Source organism: Pistacia vera, unplaced genomic scaffold (genome assembly GCF_008641045.1).
Source record: "Pistacia vera cultivar Batoury unplaced genomic scaffold, PisVer_v2 Contig150, whole genome shotgun sequence".
Taxonomy (NCBI): domain Eukaryota; kingdom Viridiplantae; phylum Streptophyta; class Magnoliopsida; order Sapindales; family Anacardiaceae; genus Pistacia; species Pistacia vera.
Window position 1 is genome coordinate 738,348 of NW_022195577.1, and position 19,024 is coordinate 757,371.

The 19,024-nt window shown below is 36.8% G+C and overlaps 1 protein-coding gene across 2 annotated transcripts; it reads right to left on the minus strand.

Annotated features, from left to right (window-relative positions):
- Nucleotides 1-2,721: 2,721 nt before the first annotated feature.
- Nucleotides 2,722-7,624, minus strand: LOC116124167 (uncharacterized protein At2g24330-like). 2 transcript variants are annotated; one of them, XM_031409882.1, is made up of 7 exons: nt 7,517-7,624; nt 7,388-7,422; nt 5,636-5,916; nt 4,686-4,830; nt 4,272-4,381; nt 3,351-3,774; nt 2,722-3,235 (listed from the first exon to the last, which is right to left on the minus strand). In XM_031409882.1, exons 3-7 carry the CDS (start codon nt 5,891-5,893, stop codon nt 2,988-2,990), a joined length of 1,185 nt encoding a protein of 394 aa, XP_031265742.1. In that variant the 5' UTR covers nt 5,894-5,916; nt 7,388-7,422; nt 7,517-7,624; the 3' UTR covers nt 2,722-2,987. The 2 variants fall into 2 exon arrangements, with proteins under 2 accessions (XP_031265742.1, XP_031265743.1); XM_031409883.1 differs by having other exon boundaries at nt 5,636-5,942.
- Nucleotides 7,625-19,024: the final 11,400 nt, after the last annotated feature.

Sequence of the window (19,024 nt, forward strand, 5' to 3'; positions counted from 1 at the left end):
CCACCTTTGAACTAATAAAATTGTGGGAAGCCCCACTATCAATCAACACAATCAATTCCTTACCTTGGATTCTTCCCTTGAGCTTCATTGTCTTTGGACCATGAATCCCCACCATCGAGCTAAGAGAAAGTTCAACATTTTCCTACTATTGCTCCATTCCAGGTTCGAAGATTTCTCCACCCCCAATCAGGTCTGGGTCATCTTCTTGTTCATCAATCAAGATGATTTGGAACTGCTTCTCACCACATTTGTGCCCAAAAGAGTACTTACTGTCGCATCTAAAGAAAAGGCCTTTCTCTTTTCCTCTTTTTTTTTTTTTTTTTTTTAATTTCTACATCTGTCATTCGTCAGAATGGGAACTCTCTTCGTTGGAAGTTCTGTCGTTCAAATGGCCGAAAAGACGACGGTGGTTGGTCGCGACTGGAGAAGTTGGTCGACGAGCTGTGTATTGAAGACTCCAGTGATCGTCGACTGAAATGGGAAGTGGGATTTGATTTTAGGGATTCAATTGTATTTGGGAATTTTGGGTTATTTTCAAATCGGGTCAAGCTTGGGTTATCAAATCAGGTCAAGCTTCTGGATCCATGGTTGTTGGACCCGTATGAAGACCCAGGCCCATTTACATGTGAAATCTTGTTTGCTCCTACTAGGGCTTCTTCTAAAGCCTGATTTCTCTCCTCTATTCTTTGGGCTAGATCTGTTATTTGGATTAAAGAATTGGGTTGAAATAAACGGACTTCGCTCTAATCTCAACTTTCAGCCCATTAACAAATGCAGCCTGCAGTATTTCCTCATTCTCCCTTACCAAAAGTGCAGCTACTGCTTCAAACTGTCAACGAAACTCTACGACTGAACCAGTCTGTTTCATTGCCATTAAAGACTCATACGGGTTGAGCTCTTGTGATCCACTAAACCTCTGGAGTAGTGCAAGCTTAAACATAGCCCACAAACTAGCCGAAGTTCTGGATTCAGTCCACTGGAACCAGTTTATGGCTTCACCTTCCATACAGACAGCTGTCGCTGTCAATTTCCCTTCCTCAGATATTTCGTTGAGGTTGAAGTAATGCTCTACTCTAAAAATCCATCTGTAAGGGTCTTCGCCGGAAAATATTGGCATCTCCAATTTTCGTCCACTCATTTCACTACGACTTTGGCTATTGTTACCAAACCCACTTGCTCCATTTGGATTTTCTTTTTGGTGAGAACGGGTATTTTCCGATGAACTCATCTCTACTCTACCAGCTTCTTCTTCATCCTTTCTTCGCACCCAGGACTATAACTCAACCAAACACTCTCGGATAGTGCCCATTTCAACTCCTAACTTTGTAACCTCTCTCTCTACATTATCCATTCTAGAATCCATCCTTGTCAAGACCATTACCCAAAACCCAGTGCTCTGATACCACTTGATAGGAACCCACTCCAATAACTCAACAATTTGGGCTGGGCCATGAGTCTTTCATGGGATTGGGTAGAACTCTCCTTGGAAAACCGGCTTGCCAAGGGAGGGTGCCCAAGCCTTTATAACCCACATGCCCACCATTTTCCCTTTCAATGTGGGATCAGGAGGGAATAAAAAGGAGATGGAGAAAAGAAAGAGGATATTAAGAGAGAAGGTTAAGGTTTGGAAGGGAGGTCACTGACCCTCGAAGTTCAGTCTTATCGTTTATTGTTTTCTTTATTGTACTTTACATTATTTTTAGTTGTTATTGGTTTACTGGGTTGCTGATAGAACATGGCCTCTGGATGTATTATCGCTGGATGCATTGTTATGTTTTGATATCAATATAGAGAGAGTTATTTCTTTTCTGGTTGTGACCATTGATTGTGAACTGTTGGATATATTGTTTGGCATTACTGGTTGATTTGCCGGTCAGGGTCTATCAATTGGTATCAAAGCATGATCCCGCGCCTATGTGGCAGTGCACGCGTGGCAGGCTGACCCGTGATAGGCTGGCCTTGGGCTCGGGCTACTACCCCAAGAAAGGGCATGGAAGCCCGAGGGAAAAGAGATCCGCGTAGTCACCCAAGGGGTAAAGAGGCCGACGTGAACGTCGGTTGTGGAAGCGTGATGGAATGTTAGGATCCCACATTGAAAGGAAAAATGGTGGACATGTGGGTTATAAAGGCTTGGGCACCCTTCCTTGGCAAGTCGGTTTTCCAAGGAGAGTTCTACCTAAGCCCATGAAAGACCCATGGCCCAGCCTAAATTATTGAGTTATTGGAGTGGGTTCCTATCAGAAACACACCTTAAAGTCAAGATTGATTTGAGAGGGAGTCTATAGAGACTTTGAACGAGGATATGCGTAGGCAGAAGAGTGATAGTGGGATAATTTGTTTACTCTTGGCTGATTCCATGAGGTGGTAAGGTCGCTGACTTGTGAAATTTTTATCTTTAATTATTAGTTAGATAACGGAAGAAAAAAGTCATGTTTAGAGTGAGAAAGAGCAATTGAGATTGGAATTTGGATGATGCAAAGCTTACAAGACCTTGAGAAAGACATGAAATACCCAGATTCCCGCTGCAATTTTTTTCTGGTTCAACTCTCTTTTATTATCCAAAAGCTATACTTCTATGCATTCTACTGTCATCTAATACAGACATCGAAATGATACATTTATGAATGTTACCATATGTAATATTTACTCATTCCAAAATTTTCATTTAAGTTCACAACATCCTCATATGATATATGACCCTCTTGCAGCAAATCTAAAATCTTTTGCAAACAACCTCAAAGTAATAAATTATAGGCACAATTGATTATGACATTTGTTTGATCAAAGTACAGCCTCTGACTAGGTTATGCAATAAAAAATTTTCCGTATGAAATGTCTCTTACAAGGTTATATAATCGTAAAGCACAGAAGTCCTTGCCTATGATATGTCCTACAAATCTCACAACCACATCTCCAATCCAGAAAGATTCAAAGCCAAATGTATAGGGAAAAGCATATCACCCAAGAAGTATGCCACTGCCTTTAAACTAATCATGGCCAGTTATCCCAACTTGCTCAACTTCCAAACCTTCTTTCACAGGACTATTACTTTGGTGTATACTATCACCCAAAGGAATACTGGGATTGATGTTCGAATCTTTGGTCAAGAAGCTCATTTTAGGAGAAGAGGTAATAGAACTTGAAACATGCTCTTCTGATTCTTTTGGCCGGTTAAGGGCATGACAGTGGGGGCAGTAGTAAGTAATATACAAGAAATCCTCCTTCCTTGCAAGACCTGCAGAAAACAAGAACACACAAAATTTATTATCTTCAAGCTAACACATCTTGAAATAAAAAATAAAACTGATCCAAGGGTATGCATGCGAGTGTGCTTGAGGCAGTTAACTCACCATTGTGCATATGGCAGTTGCCACATATGAGAGCATAAGATTGTGTAGGATCTTCCCCAACAAGCAATGCAGCAATTCGAGCAATCCATCCTCCATCATTCATGGTAGAACCCTGCGGATAGTGATGGTTGACAACAACGTTATTATGCTCAGAAGTTTGTGGATGCTCAGAAGTTTGTGAATGAGAGGTTTCTTCTTCAGAATGATGCAGTGGATTGCTTCCGGCACTACCGGATCTGGTATGCAGTTGCTTACGATTTCGAAGACCACCAGATTGCACAACCTCAACATCATTGCTCTTCGCTGTAGCAACATTGAGTTTAGGTTCATCCCCTAAATACACTTTCAAACCTGAATCAGAACCCAGTTTAGATGCCAGGACAGTTGCAGCAGCAGCCTTTGCTGCTGGGTCAGGATCATATCTCTGCATGAGACAGCTAACACTTAGTAAAATTCACAACTGCTGAAATAAATTATATGTACTACATCTGCAAAGATCCTTCATTTCATTCAGCTCACAGTATGCCATCTGAAGATCAATAGAAGCTGCTTTATGCAAAAGCCCAAAATTAAAAGAGTACATTTTGTTCATATCTTTTGATTGGGTAATAATCATTTATTAGGCTCCAATTAGAAGTATTATTAAAACTCACTCTATAAAATCCAGATAGATGCAGTAACTTTTAAGCTAATTTTAAAAATATACCACCAAATTCTAGAATTTCCTAAAGAAGTTACTAATTCAAAGAGCATAAAGAGGAAAATAAAAAAGCTTACCTTACCATTAACTAGTATATCTCAACCATTGGTATTATACTTAAAAAATTCTACAAACAAATGGAACTTGGAAAAGGGTTCAATAAAACAACTAAAATAAAGTTCACGGAAGCAAACATAATATGACTAGCTACTAATCATTACCTGAATGAGCTGTTGAGTAGTGTAATAATTTGTCCTCTCTTTAAGTTCATCAATTTTTGCTTGCCTCTCAGCCCGAAGCCGTTCCAGAGTTTTCTGGTCCCTGCGATCACCTATAAACATCAGATAAAATATAGGTTGATTATCAATACACCAGTCCTAGTAGATCTTGTATAGCATGAAGTCATGACATTTTATTCAAATTTAGACAACAAGAACATGCATGTGTGGCAATAGAAATACAAGAGCATCGTCTAAGTTTTAAATCAATGGAATACTGAAATTGTTAAGTTACCACTTGACTCAAAAGCTTAAGTTATCAGATATGGGTTTGGTATTAATATTTAACAGACATTATTCTAAAGTGAACAAAAAGTTGCAATAAACAATAACAGTTCCATAGAGAAAAAAACTTACAGATCCTTGCAAAGTTCCTAAATGCTGAATAAGCAAGAGTAGATAAACCAGGCAACAGGAACATCGGCAAAACTCGAAAAGCCCTCATTTTCCAATCTAAGTCCATTGATCTTGTAGTCATGATAGCATAACCAACCGCGATAACCTAAGGATTGATAGCATTTGAAAAAAAAAATATCAAAGAAATAATCTAAAAAAGTAAAAAGCATCATGTTAAGGGAACTATTGACAACTCATGGGTTCTGGAAAGTATAAAAGGGTGAAACCACTCTACTTTTTTCAAAATTCCATAACAAATCATCCATTAGTTTTTTCCCGGTGCCAATAAAAAGATCTAAGCAGGAGCAGCAGCAAAAAGTGATCAGAGAAGTGAGAATCTTTAAGGCATAATAGAACACTACTGATCGTCCAGAAACCTACTGACATGAGAAAAAACATTCAAATCAACTGGATGGCTCAAACTCTTACTCTATATTCATTTGCCAATGAGAAATTTGTTTTTAAAGCAATGGAATTCACTAAAATTTTCATTCACCACGAACATAAAATTATGTCCATATAACAGCTGCAATTCCTTATTCCCTTTCTGAAGAATCATAGCAGTTATAAATCCAAAACAATGAAGGAACACAAGTTTATATTACATGGTCAATGGTTCCAACTATATACCTACTCTCCAATAAACAAACCATGAAAAAGATAAATTTTTGTGATAATCACAACAGAGTTCTTTCAATGACTAGTTAAGAAATCTATAAGTTAACTGCCTCAAAAGAGAGTATTTAACAATCATAGAGGAAGGTGCTACTAATTGATTATAGCCAATCTCAGCATTCCTTGAAAAGAAAATGAATCTGAATGGTTTGATTAATAAAAAGAAAAGAAAAAAATTAAAGATTTTCAAATTGAAACAAAAAACGCAAGACTTAAAGTGATAAACGAGAAAACACCTCAAAAATGACAGTGAATATAATAAGATGCCTAGTCATCCTCCTCCAAGTTTGGGATCTCCTTTTCATTCTAGCAAGAACAGAAGCTTCTTCTTTAGAAATGTATTGCAATCTCTTCTCAAAATCATCCCCCTTTAGTCTGAAGATACTATTCCAAATACGAGAAATGATTCCCCTGTTCTTCTTTTTTCCTATCTCAGGCGCAGAAGCAGCAGAGTCTTTCTTATCACTTTCAGTAATGCCTTTGTCATCAGCCATTCCTTCTTTTGCTTCACTTCCTCCTGATGCAAGTCAAATAACAGAACCACTACATAATAAGCTAAGCAACTGTATAATTTGAAACAGAGTGAAAATGGAGACCAAACAGGAAGCTCTGTTGCAAAATCGTGATGACCAGCAATAAATTAACAGAAATCTCCCAATCTATTAATGTGTGCAAATTGCTAAGAAATTCAAATACTTTTAAATCACAAAATGTTATATAATGAGGAATTATATACTTCCTCCTTTTCCTAGTCAATGCAACAAACTGAATTCTGATTCAATGTTATTTGTGATTAAGGGGTGATATTTTATCGGTTTAAGGGTTAACAATGAGTAATAAGTAAATCTATTATGTGAGGCATATAGGAATTTTTCTAACTCACCTAAAAAAGCTAACTTGCATGGGTGAATATACCAACGCTTGTAAGGGCTTATAATACTGACAACAGAAGAATATTAGGACATTCAATCCCATCCCACCTCAAGAAAAACCATGGTTACATTATTACTGGACTTGGCAATGATTCTTCCATAATAGCCATAAAAATGATAATATTAAAAACATAATATAGTAAGAACTAAGATTAGGTATCATATTTAAATGAAGCTTTAACTTTAGAAGAAGTCCTTGTTAGAAAATGAATATCATGATTTTCTTTATTTTGTCTTAAGTGGAGGAAACCAATATTTGGTGACACAATCAAACCAATGGTTCAGCCTCAAACAAAGTGTTATGATCTTCAGTATTCATACCAGGTTGTCAGGGAAAAATGAAAACATAACTTCATTTTAAAAGACTACAATTAATAATTTATATAGATTATAGAATGAAATGTAACATTTTCCTGCTACTTGATATATACCAAAATCCGAAATTTCGCTTTATCCGTCAAAGGAAAGAAAGATAATAACAAAAAATAAATAAATTAAAAAAAATAAAATAAAATAAAAAGGTTCTAAGTCTATATGGCAGAATTTGTAATTTCTATGGTTGCTCCGTGGTTAAAAAGCTGAATGCAACATAGACAAAGTTTCAGAAGTTCACCAACATACATGGCCTTTTTGGGTCATTTAAATTCAGCTAGAATTAAATTCCATAGCGTTGCTGGGAATTAGAGAAATTGTTCCGTATTCTGTAAGGAGTTCAAAATAAAATTCTTGGTGTTGACACAGCCATATAAACCATACAAGCAGTAGATAACAGATAAAAAATTTCACGAAATAAAACAGAAAGGATACAAATTACTTTAGGGCCTCACAAAAATAATATCTACGTACGTATTTAGAAAAAAGATGCATACTTTTATAAGATTACAAGTCCAATCAAGAAAAATAACCAAAGAAAAGAAAATCATAAAACCTTATGGAAATTGGAAACAGAGATGATTTCAACTCCATCACAAAAACATGCGCATGCGTGTTAATCATTAAAGATAGCAAAAAAAAAAAAAAAAAAAAACCAATTTTAAAGGAGATTTGGTTTTTTACCTTAAAAGAGAGACGATCCTCAAGATTTTGCAATACTGCAGAGAGAAAAGATCAATTGCGACATTATTTCAAAGATTGAAGATGGATTATATCAAACTCTAGCATAGATCAAATATTTTGAACACTCACCTGAATCGAAGATGGTACAATCGAGGACCAGCGCCAAAAACGATACGATGATTAACGATTTCGTTTTAAAAAGAAAGCTCCAGAAGATAAATAAATCACCGCGTGAATCACACGTGAGAAGTGAGATCTCACACGCGACAATTTTTATATAGAATAGAGGACATTTTGGGAACTTTGTTTTCTCGGAATTTGGTTTGATAATTGATTACTTCTTGAACCGGCAATCTAAAGTCGAAAAGTTAAAAAGGAGTAAAATAAAAAATTCAGTTTGCATTTGAATTTCGTGGAGAATGAATGTCATTTTTAACAAAATTACCTCTCAAATGTTAAAAATATATCATTTGTATAATTGTTTTATTTCCCGTCTATTGATGTCAGACTCAGGTAAAAGGATTAAAATATTATAATAACCTTGAATATAATGTGTGTGTTTGGTAAAATATTTTTATCTATATTCTCAACCGGATTTTACAGATAGCGTTTGGTTCAATATTTACACAATACTGTCCTGAAAATAAAATTCTGACAACTATCCTAACAATTTTTTGACCGTTACAGTTTGCTTTTCACTTTTCTTCACTGCTTCACCATTTCACTTTCTCAGTATCCATTACCAGCTTCAATGCTTCACCATTTCACTTTCTCAATTTGCATTACCAGCTTCAGTGCTTCACCATCGTCACTTTCTCACTTTGCATTACCACCTTCGTAGCTTCACCACCATCACAAACCATCTTTCTTCTCCAACATAATCTTCCACCTGCAAATACAAAACAAAGCATATTAGACTAGCCACCTGAATCAGAAAACCACCCCACAACACCACCCGATCAATCTGCTGCCATCATCACAGCACAAACGCGATCGGAGTTGATCATCACAAACCCACCACCGTGAACCCACAGATCTGTCACAAACCCACCACTGTGAACCCACCTCAGATCTGTCACAAACCCACTACCGTGAACCCACCACCGTGAACACACCACAGATCTGTCACAAACCCACCACCATGAACCCACCACCGTGAACCCACCATGAACCCACTGTAACGCCCCGCTTGAGATATGTAGCCATTGTTTATAGTATGGCCTAAAGGTTTACTGAATTCCCCTTAAATGAGTTTGTATATTGTTCATGTTGTTTGGTTGGCCCTTGGTTGAGTGTATGTTTTGGGTTTGGTTGAGTGTTTACCTTGGAATTGATCAAGACTTGGCAGATTTTGGGAGTTGCAGTCTTCGCCGGGGCGAGGGAGAAGCTTCGCCGCGGCGACGTTGGTTCTGTGTTGGCAATGTCAGTTCTGGAATGTTTCGCCGGGGTGACAGAAAGATCTTTGCCGTGGCGACGAGACGGCAGAAAAGTTCTTGAGGTTTTTAGAGAATTCTCCATAGGGGTAAATTGACCTTTCTACCCCTAATTAGCAGGAAAAGTGGGGAGTCAAATGCAAGGAAACTTCATGGAGAATAGTGTAAAATGGGGGTGAGTTTGTAAAGAATTAAAGGATAAAGGTGAAATTTTCAAGAAAGAGTAAGGACAAAATGGGAATGCTTGTATATAAGTTGAGTTAAAAAGGGGTTAAGTGTAGAGAACCCTTCATTTCACCCATTTCCACCGCCTCTTCATCTCCAATTTTCTCTCAATTCCTCACTCAATCTTCCAAGGGATTTTTGAGAGTTTGAGTTGGAATTTGACAAAGAAGTGATCCTAAGCAAGAAGAGGTAAGAATCCCTACTTTAGATATAAATTTTATTTTTGTAAGGGTTAAGTTCTTCCCAAGTTTATGCTTAGGAAATAAGGGAAAGCTATGGTCCAACAAGAGTAGAGAGCTTTAGTGGAGACTACTCAAGTATGAGGTAAGTAAATCCAACCAACTTGAGTTTTGAATAAGCTTTTGTGTAGAGATTGAGATGATATGAGTAGTTATTTATGTTGATTGTGAATATATTTGAGTTATGAGAAGTGTTGCATGATGATGAGTTGAGTTTGATTGAGATTGGAAGAAGTTGGAGTAGATGTTTGGGAGTATGTTTCCTTGACAGGGAATGAGATCATGCAAGAGAATTTCCTCCCATTTTGGGATGGCCTAAGAGAGAAATAGAGTTCTTCAATAAAGTAGAGTTTTTGTATGCACATGAGTTGTTTGATGAAATGCCTAAGAGAAGCATGAGAATGAGTTATGAACCTTAATTCTTGTAACATTGCATGTTGGCATTTCTTGAGTGTATTAATGAGTATGAGCCATTCATATGCATTGGTTATGCATTGAGAAATAGCTTGAGAAAGAGTAGAGATCTTTGTGAATAGACTACTCTAACAGTTAAGCTATATTGAAAAAGAGATGAGTATTAGCTCAAGCAAGAGTATTTTGAGTATAAGTTATACTATGAGTAATAGTTTTGAGTAAGAAAGAGTAGAGATTGTTGAGAATAGCAACTCTAAGAGTAAAGAAAATGAGAACACTCTAATAGTAAAGAGAAAGAGAGATTGAGCACTAACGAATAAAAGACAGAAAAGTGCTACAGAAGAGAATATAATAGGTTGTGCGATGGGGAACCTGTGAGTGATGAGTAAAGTCATGAGAGTGGGTGCTTTGTGATGCCCAGTCGTGCCTCCGGTCAGATGAGGCCATGACCGTCACATAGAGTGGAACATGAGGTTCCAGCCGTGCCTCCGGTAAGAAGGGGTCGTGACATTTGAGAGAGCTAGAGAGAAAGTATGTCTACTCACATGGCCAAAGGTTCCGAATCCATGCATGACTAAATCCGATCAGTAGAGAAATGAGCGGAAGTCACGTGGAATGGTAGCGCCCAGCCGTGCCTCCGGTCAGATGAGGTCGTGACATTCAATGAGTAAGAATGAGAAAGAACAAAAATAGAAAGAACAGAGAACAGAAAAACTAAGAGTTAAGCTATATTATGCGTACTAGCTTGAGAAAGAGATGAGCAAAACATGAGAAAGAATAAGAGAGAGATAAGAGCATAGAGTAGGTTATGCGATGGGGAACCCATGAGTAATGGGTAGAGTATTCCCGCATGTATGCTGCATTGAGAGAGCGGCATGAGTATGAGAAAGAGAAGTGGTGTAACCCGTGAGAGTGCATGCGGATGAGGGCTATACCCGAGTACCCAATAGAGAGATTGTACACTCACATGGCCAAAGATTTCGAATCCATGCATAACCAAGTCTGATCGGCTAGAATGAGGAGAAGTCACGTAGAGCAGGAACGAGTCCCAGCCGTGCCTCCGGTAAGAGGAGGGCGTAACTACTAAGGAGAGTTAGTAGAAAAGAGTTATGAGAAAGAGAAACAGAAATGAGAATTAGATAATAGAAAGACTTAAAGAATGAGAAAGCTTGAGAAAGAATGAGATAGAAAAGGAGAGAGAGTTTGAGAAAGAATGAGAGAGTTTGAGTTAGTAAGAATAAAGAGTAGAAGAAAGAAACATGTAGTTCTTTTGCATGAATTGCATGTACATCTCATATATGCAGGCACCATGAGTTCTTCCATGGTTAGTGAGAGTATAACGAGAATAAGAGAGAGAACCATGATTTTCCTTCATGGTGAGTATGATGAGACTAAGAGAGAACCATGATTTTTCTTCATGGTGAGTAAGAATAAGAGAAGGAGAAAAGAGAATAAGTACAGAGAGAAAAACAGTGAGAATTAGAAATAGAAGAACATTAGAGTAAGGAAGAACCAAAAAGTGAGTTGCGGGGACAAGTAGTAGAAGATTTACTTACTGAGCCTTGTTGTGCTCACCCCGTTGTTCTTCTCTGTTTTGCAGGAAATAGAAGCAGCGGTCGGATGGACGTCGAGGAGCGGAGAGTATTGGCACCACTGTCCACTAGCTATGATTTTGTATTAAGTAGAAAGTTTTTAATAAATAGTATTTTGTATTTGTAAAGAATTATATTTTATGAGTAAAGAAAAATTTGAGCCCACTATCTTTCATATGATATACATATCTATATTTTACATAGTAGGAACTATAAGAATAGTAGTAGAGAGTAGGTGTTACACCCACCATCGTGAACCCACTTGAGATCTGTCACAAACCCACCACTGTCAACCCAACGTGAACCCACCATCGTGAACCCACCTCAGATCTGTCACACACCCACCACCGTCAACCCACCTCAGATATGTCACAAACCCACCATCGTCAACCCACCGTCAACCTACCACTGTGAACCCACCTTAGATCTGTCACAAACCCACCACTGTCAACCCACCACAGTGAACCCACCACCATAATCCAAGGGATCTGTCACAAACCCACCTCGGATTTGTCGCAGATCTGTCTACAAGGGAAAGGTGTTTTGCTAAGTTTTTGTTTTGTTTGGCAGGTTTTTAATATCGTGTACACGCATGAATCCTTTTAATTATGTTTGATGTTTAATTGTGTTTTGCTAAGTTTTTATTTTGTTTGGCAGGTTTTTAATATCGTGTACACGCATGAATCCTTTTAATTGTGTTTGATGTTTATCTGTCTCAAGGAAGAGAAAGAGACCCGCAAAGTACCCAAATCCAGTTTGTGAGCTTCCATTACCTATTTGTTTTCAAGACACCGAGACGTAATTTTTTTTCATTTTTATTTTATTGGAACTAATTTGTGTTAGTATTGTTTTTTTCTTTTCATTAATCCTTTTAATTTGGAAATATTTTATTCGGATTTCACTAACTGATATATTTGTTCTGTAGATTCCACATCGTTCTTTAATCGTAACAACAAATTACGCTCATATGCACAGATGTTAGTATAATTTGTCTTGACGTCATAGGATTGATTACTACTTGCAGCAGAGGCAAAAGTTTTGACATTTTTCCAGACTTGGAGTTCGTCATACACCCTGTTGGTCGACATTGTCTGTATCTTCCCCTGCATTGATGTCTTCAAGTAGTGTTGGATCGAACGAGGTATAAGTTTATCTGTGTTTACTTGATTACGTTAACATGTGAGTATTATACTTTGTAATGTGATTGGTGATTTGTATCGTGTCCCAATGTTGGTTGTCCCTTACCGTACTGTCCTTAGATGATTGATTATGTGGCTTGGTCCGTTGAGATGACCCACAAATTTCTAGTCCTGTTATCTGAGCGAGCCAAAACTTCACACAATACTGTAATAAAAACAGCAGATTACCAGGAAATGTTGGACGATGTAATGACTGCTTTATACTAGGATACTCAGAAAAATATATCAAGTAGAATATAGGTACATTAGCAAAAGTAAATAAGCCCCAAATTTTTTTTTTATTACATATAAACATTATTTATACAAAACAAAATATCCTTTACAAAATGATATTAAAACAGTGGACAGTGTAGCTATTGCTCTTCGCTTGCCGACGCCCATCCAACTGCGTTCTCACCTAGATCCTGCAACCACAAAGAAAAACAACGGGGTGAGCACGAAAAAATGCTCAGTAAGTAAATCCTCTACTCGACTGTCCCCGTAACTCTCTCTAATTCTTTCCTTACACTTTTCTCATCTTATTTATTTCCTCTTTCACACAGCTCTCTTTCTTAGCTTCTGCTATATGTCATGGCCTCATCTTACCGGAGGCACGGCCGGGTGGAGTTCAAACAGCACCATCCCACTCTTCGTGACTTTCGGGTGGAGATCACAAAGCACCAACCCGTTGTTCACAACTATTGGGTGGAGATCACAAAGCACCAACTCATTTTTCACAACTATCGGGTGGAGATCACGAAGCACCAACCCGCCCTTAATACTCTTTTCATTCTCTCTACTCTTACAGTAGTTCATTCACACAGTTCTCTACTCCTTCTCAAGCTAGTATTCATAGTGTAGCTTAATGCTTAGAGTAGTTTATTCACAAAGTTCTCTACTCTTTCTCAAGCTACTTCTCAAATGCACAAATAATGCATATGGATGGTTCATGCTCATTAATGCACTTAGGAAATGTCAATATACAATGTTGCAAGAATTAAGGTTCACAACTCATGCTCATACTTCTCTTAGGCATTTCATCAAACAACTAGTGTGCATACTTATACTCTACTTTATTTATATTTTTTTCCCTCTCTTGAACCATCCAAAATGGGAGAAAACTCCCTCACCAAGCTATAATCCCTGCCATAACATAACACTTCCAAAAAGATTTCTCAATCTCCTCCAATTTCATCACAAACTACATTCTCATCACACATCACACTTCTCAATTGAAGTGTATTTAACAACCACAAAATAACTACTCATCTCAACCCAAGTTCTCAATGACATAACATATATCCTACATAAATAAATCTCTACTCAAAGGATTTCTCAAACATCAACTTGGATTGGGATTTACTTACCTTGTGATGGTGTGATTCCACTAACACTTCTCTTTTCCTTAGTAACTTGTCCCTTCTCTACAACTTTAAACAATAAAACCATAAGACTTCAATGTACAAATATATGCAAACTTCACATCTAAAGCAAGAACCCTTATCTTAGGATGCCTTAGATTAATTCTCTACCAAGATCCAACTAAAAACTCTCAAAAATTCTTGAAAGCTTGAAGGAAAAATTGAGAGGAAATGAAGAGTGGAAGAGGCGGTGGAAGAAGGGTGAATGAAGGGTTTACTAAACTTAACCCCTTTTTAGCTCAAATTATCTTCATTCATTCCCATTTTACCTTTGCTCTTCCTTGGGAATTCCATCCTTGTCCTTTAAATCATTAAAATCACACCCCCACTCTAGCATATTCTTCATACAATTCTCTTACATTTTAATCCCCACTTTTCCTGCTAATTAGGGGTAGAATGGTCATTATGCCCCAAAGGAAGAATTCTCTAGAAACTCAAGATACATTTTGTCAAGCCCTTCGCTGTGGCGAAGAATCTTTCTTTGCCCCGACAAAAATTTCTAGAACCTACATCATGGGTTGTCGGACTTCATTGTTGCGGCGAAGCTTCTTCTTCGCCCCGATGAAGTCTGAAAAAAAAAAAATTCGCCAAGTCTTTACAAATTTCAGGGCAACCACTCAACCAACTCACAATATCCATTCAACCAAGGACCAACCAAACAATATGAACAATATACCAACTCAATTAAGAGCAAAACAATAAAGATTCAATCAATGCAACATAAATTAGCTACATACATCAAGTGGGGCGTTACAAACGACATATCATCAGTGACTGGCAGGAGACTCAATGTCACATAATCAATCTCTAAGTTCTTTTGCCTGCGAAGAGTATATCAAGCATGGCGGAAATTGCTGCAACACACAGGGTTCGGGTAGGATCACAAGTCACAAAGTCTAACGTGTCCCGTAGAGGTTTGGCAGGAATATGTCAAGGTAAATTTTCATATTTTTTAACTAATATTATTCAATGACACCGTAAGTGTTTGAATTTTTTTTTTCGGACTGCTAAATATTAATATATTATTCTTTTAACTTACCAGCAAAACCCACTGGCGCAACAATTTTACCACAAGGGACTTCCTCACAAGGAGCTTTATGAAATCATATTTGAGAAGCAAACTGCCACTGGGAGATATGCGTACACATCTACATCTCAACCGGTGGAGACCTCCACTTATTCCAATCAAGGCGCGGTTCCCATGGATGATAGCGACTTTGAACCTGATCCAGATCAGACGATAGGGGAAAAATGGCCAAACACATCTGGCCATGGAAGAGCGAGAAATAAGAGGAACAGAAGCCGTCTGGGACAATCACTTGCAAATGTCATAGGTAGATTGACAGACGAACTTTTGGAGAAGCAAACTATGGGATCGAGGGCTAGCAATCGCAGTGTAGATGAGAGGGACAAAGAGAACACCAGTGCTCCATCTGATCCTTTTTCCATGAGCAATTGTATTGACATCATGACAGCCATACAAGTATCGACACAGTTTTACCTACCGGTTGTCCAGTACTTACATGAAAATCCAAGGTGGTGGGAGATATTCGTGAAACTCCCGCTCTAGGAAAATGCCAACTGGATTTATAACAAATTTCCCAATAAGTAGATGACACTATATTTCCTATGTGTTTGGCAACAATTTTGTATGCGTCAGTGGGCATACAAAATTGTTGCTACTGTATAAACTTATTAATTGTGGTACAGTTTTATGTGATATTACATGTTTAAACACCATTTTGGATTGTCATTAGAATTAAATATTGACAGTTATATTTTGCTAAGTAGTACAACAACTGTTAATTTTTGATAATTGTTGATAAATGTTTTGCAAATGTGTAGGTTTAAATGGCGTCGTCTAGCCGTATAGGAAGAAGATGACGTGCTACAGATGACGAAGAAGAAATACTGACAGATATAGCCATTGCACTATGCGGTGTTGCCGTGTTAGAAGTAAGTGGGCGTGAACTACGACATACATCCGTATTAACTGGTCATGAGTACATGTTGGAAGTACTCAATGGTCATCTTGATAGGATCTATGACAAGTGTAGCATGGACAAAGATTATTTTACATACTTATGTGAAATTTTGTTCGATCAAGGCAAATTGCAACCAACCAGGAAGACGAGTTTGGAAGAACAAGTTATGATATTTCTAACAATCGTTGGAAAAAATGAGACAATCAGAATGATGATGGAGGATTTCTGACATTCGGGTGAGACGATCTCTAGACATGTTGGCGCAGTTTCTGACGCTATATGTGAGTTGAAGACAGAGTTTATCAGACCACCTGACTTTAATGATGTTCCATGGGAAATATCAGCCAACAGAAAATATAACCCTTTCTTTAAGGTATTGGTTCATTATGTTTTCTATTAGTGGATAGTTAAGTTCATTGTGTTATTAATTTTGATAGTCGGTTAATATGGTAAAATTCAATTTTCATGATAGGACTGTATTGGAGCCATTGATGGCACACATGTATACGCTTCGATTCCACATGAATTTGCCGATAGGTACCGGAATTGTAAAGGAACATTGTCATAGAATGTAATGGCTGTATGCAACTTTAGGATGATGTTCACTTATGTCGTTACTGGATGGGAAAGATCTACGCATTATTCAAAAGTTTTAAATTCAATTCTTGATGATCCTAATTCTGGATTCCCACATCCTTCACTAGGTATAAGTATTTTCTTTAGGTATTATAGCGTATTTGCTCCACTATTGAGGCCCTGTAATTCAAATAAAATGTCTGATATTATTACAGGGAAATACTATTTGGTTGATGTTGGTTATCCAAATAGGGATGGGTTCCTCGCCTCTCATAGGCGAGTGGCTTACCATATTTCTAATCACCGCTGTAACCGAAGGAGGCCACAAGAGTTGTTTAACTACAGACATGCTTCACTCCGCAATGTTGTCGAGAGAACCTTTGGTATTTTGAAAAGACGGTTCCGTATTCTGAATGGAATGAACAATTATCCGTTGGACAAACAAGGGAAGATTGTTATGGCATGTTGTGTACTTCATAATTTTATCAGAATGTACAATATGGACGACTGTATCTTCGAACAAACCAATAATAGTACGGGTAATGAGCAAGTATATCGTGATCATCAAAAAGGGACAGAATATGGCCGAAATAGAGAAGGACCGAGTCAACCGCAACAAGATATTATAGACAACATGACGACTGTACGGGATAACATAACGAAGGCACTTTTGGTAGCACAGTGGACCATGTCGTAGTTGTTAATTGAGTATACGTGTAAGAATGATTGTAAGGGTTGATAATTAGTACTTTTGTCATATATGTATTAATGTGATATTTTTAAACAGATGGATTAGTACTTGAAATTAATATGAGTTTTTGTTTTTTAATATTTACGGGTGACAAAATTACCAATAAAATGTTTAATATTATTAAAATGTAAATTGATAAGTTATATATATAATAATACATTATTTTAACAAAATGCAACAAAATATTATATTAACAAATTATTTATAAAAAAATATATCAATCAAATATTTAACACAAATATCAAGGTCAAAATATTCAACCAAACACATATTTTGCAAATCTTATTCTCGTAATCATAACCCTACTCAACTATCCAATATTATTCCCAAAATCATATCCAAAATAATGAACCAAACACACCCAATAATATCCAATTAAAAGATTCTTATAAAATTGTAAAAACAATTAAATAATGTATTGGAATTGAATGAATTTATTAAGAGGTTAAATTTATGTTATTATTTGAAAGTAATTAAATGAGTTTTAAATGTTTTGTTATCTTTCGCTTATATAAGCATGAAATAGAGTACTAATTTATGAGCGTGCTAATACATTAAACCCATTACATACTGAATGCTTAGGCCTATAGCGACTTATAATGCTTAGTTTGTTGTAAAGATAATTTGGTTTCCAAAAAATTTGAAAGCAACAATTACCTATATTATATCCAAATCTGTTAGTAAAATTTGTTTAAAGAAGGATAATATGGTAATTTTATATCTAACTAGAAAATCCAACATTCTGCATTGGCCACGTGTCCATTCTCTCTCTTTAATGTTAATTTTATAAAAATCTTCCTTCTTAATTTTAATTATTTTATTTTTATAATTAATTTTAATTAAAATTCCACCTTCATCTTCTTCATCTCTCGCTAGAACCATGTGGCTTGGAGCCGCTAGAATTGGACCCCGATCTGATGCGATACCGATCGAGAACATCGAAAAGCAGAAGACGAGCAGTCCTTCTTAGCAATCCTTCTTCTCTATCTTAACCTCATAAACCAAAATCCCTACCACAACACAGAATTAAAGCCCAAACACATAAAATATAGTTCAAATTCAAGCCCTTTACAAGATAAACCTGATCAAAATGAAAACTTTTTTATTTATTTTTTTAAATTCTTTTACCTTTAGCCTTGATATAACCCAGAATAATTACCAACCCATTTCAAAAACCTGCAAAAACCAACTAATAACATGTAACCTTAGTACTGATTAGGCAGAAAAGAAAACGCTCAGAAAATAGTCATCGATTCACCCACAATTGAAATCCAATACTGGCTAAAAAACTGAGTCAAACGGGATTTCGGGCTTATGCAAGTTTTTGCTCGTTTTATCATCAGATTTTCAATGAGATCGAGCATGATGTTTACCTAACCTCAACATTGATTACAAGGAAAAGAAAATTCTCAAAAAATAGTCTTCGATTCGCCCACAATCGAGATCTACTACCAATTGAAAAACTGAGTAAAACATGGTATAAGGCATATTTGGCTCTTTGCTCGTTTTATCATCAGGTTTTCAATGAGATCAAGCATGTTGTTTCCCTAACCTTAGTATTAATTAGATAGAAAAGAAAAAAAAAAAAAAAAACAAGTCCTCAGATTCACCCACAATCAAAATCCATTACTGATTGAAAAACTGGGTAAAACAGGGTATCGGGCTAATGCTGCTTTTTGCTCGTTTATTATCAAATTTGGGATAGGATTGAGCATGCTGTTTTCTAAGATTAGTATTTATTAGATGAAAAATAAAATGCTCCAATAATAGTCCGCGATTCACCCACAATCGAGATCCATTACTAGCTAAACAACTGAGTAAAA

What these genes read in the sequence shown, in the direction of transcription:
- LOC116124167 (XM_031409882.1), bottom strand. Translation starts at nt 5,893, where the DNA reads ATGGCTGATGACAAAGGCATTACTGAAAGTGATAAGAAAGACTCTGCT. An exon ending in TAGGAACTTTGCAAGGATCT is followed by an intron (nt 4,382 to 4,685) that starts GTAAGTTTTTTT and finishes TGATGTTTATAG; the next exon opens with GTGATCGCAGGGACCAGAAA. An exon ending in CAACTGCCATATGCACAATG is followed by an intron (nt 3,236 to 3,350) that starts GTGAGTTAACTG and finishes TGTTTTCTGCAG; the next exon opens with GTCTTGCAAGGAAGGAGGAT.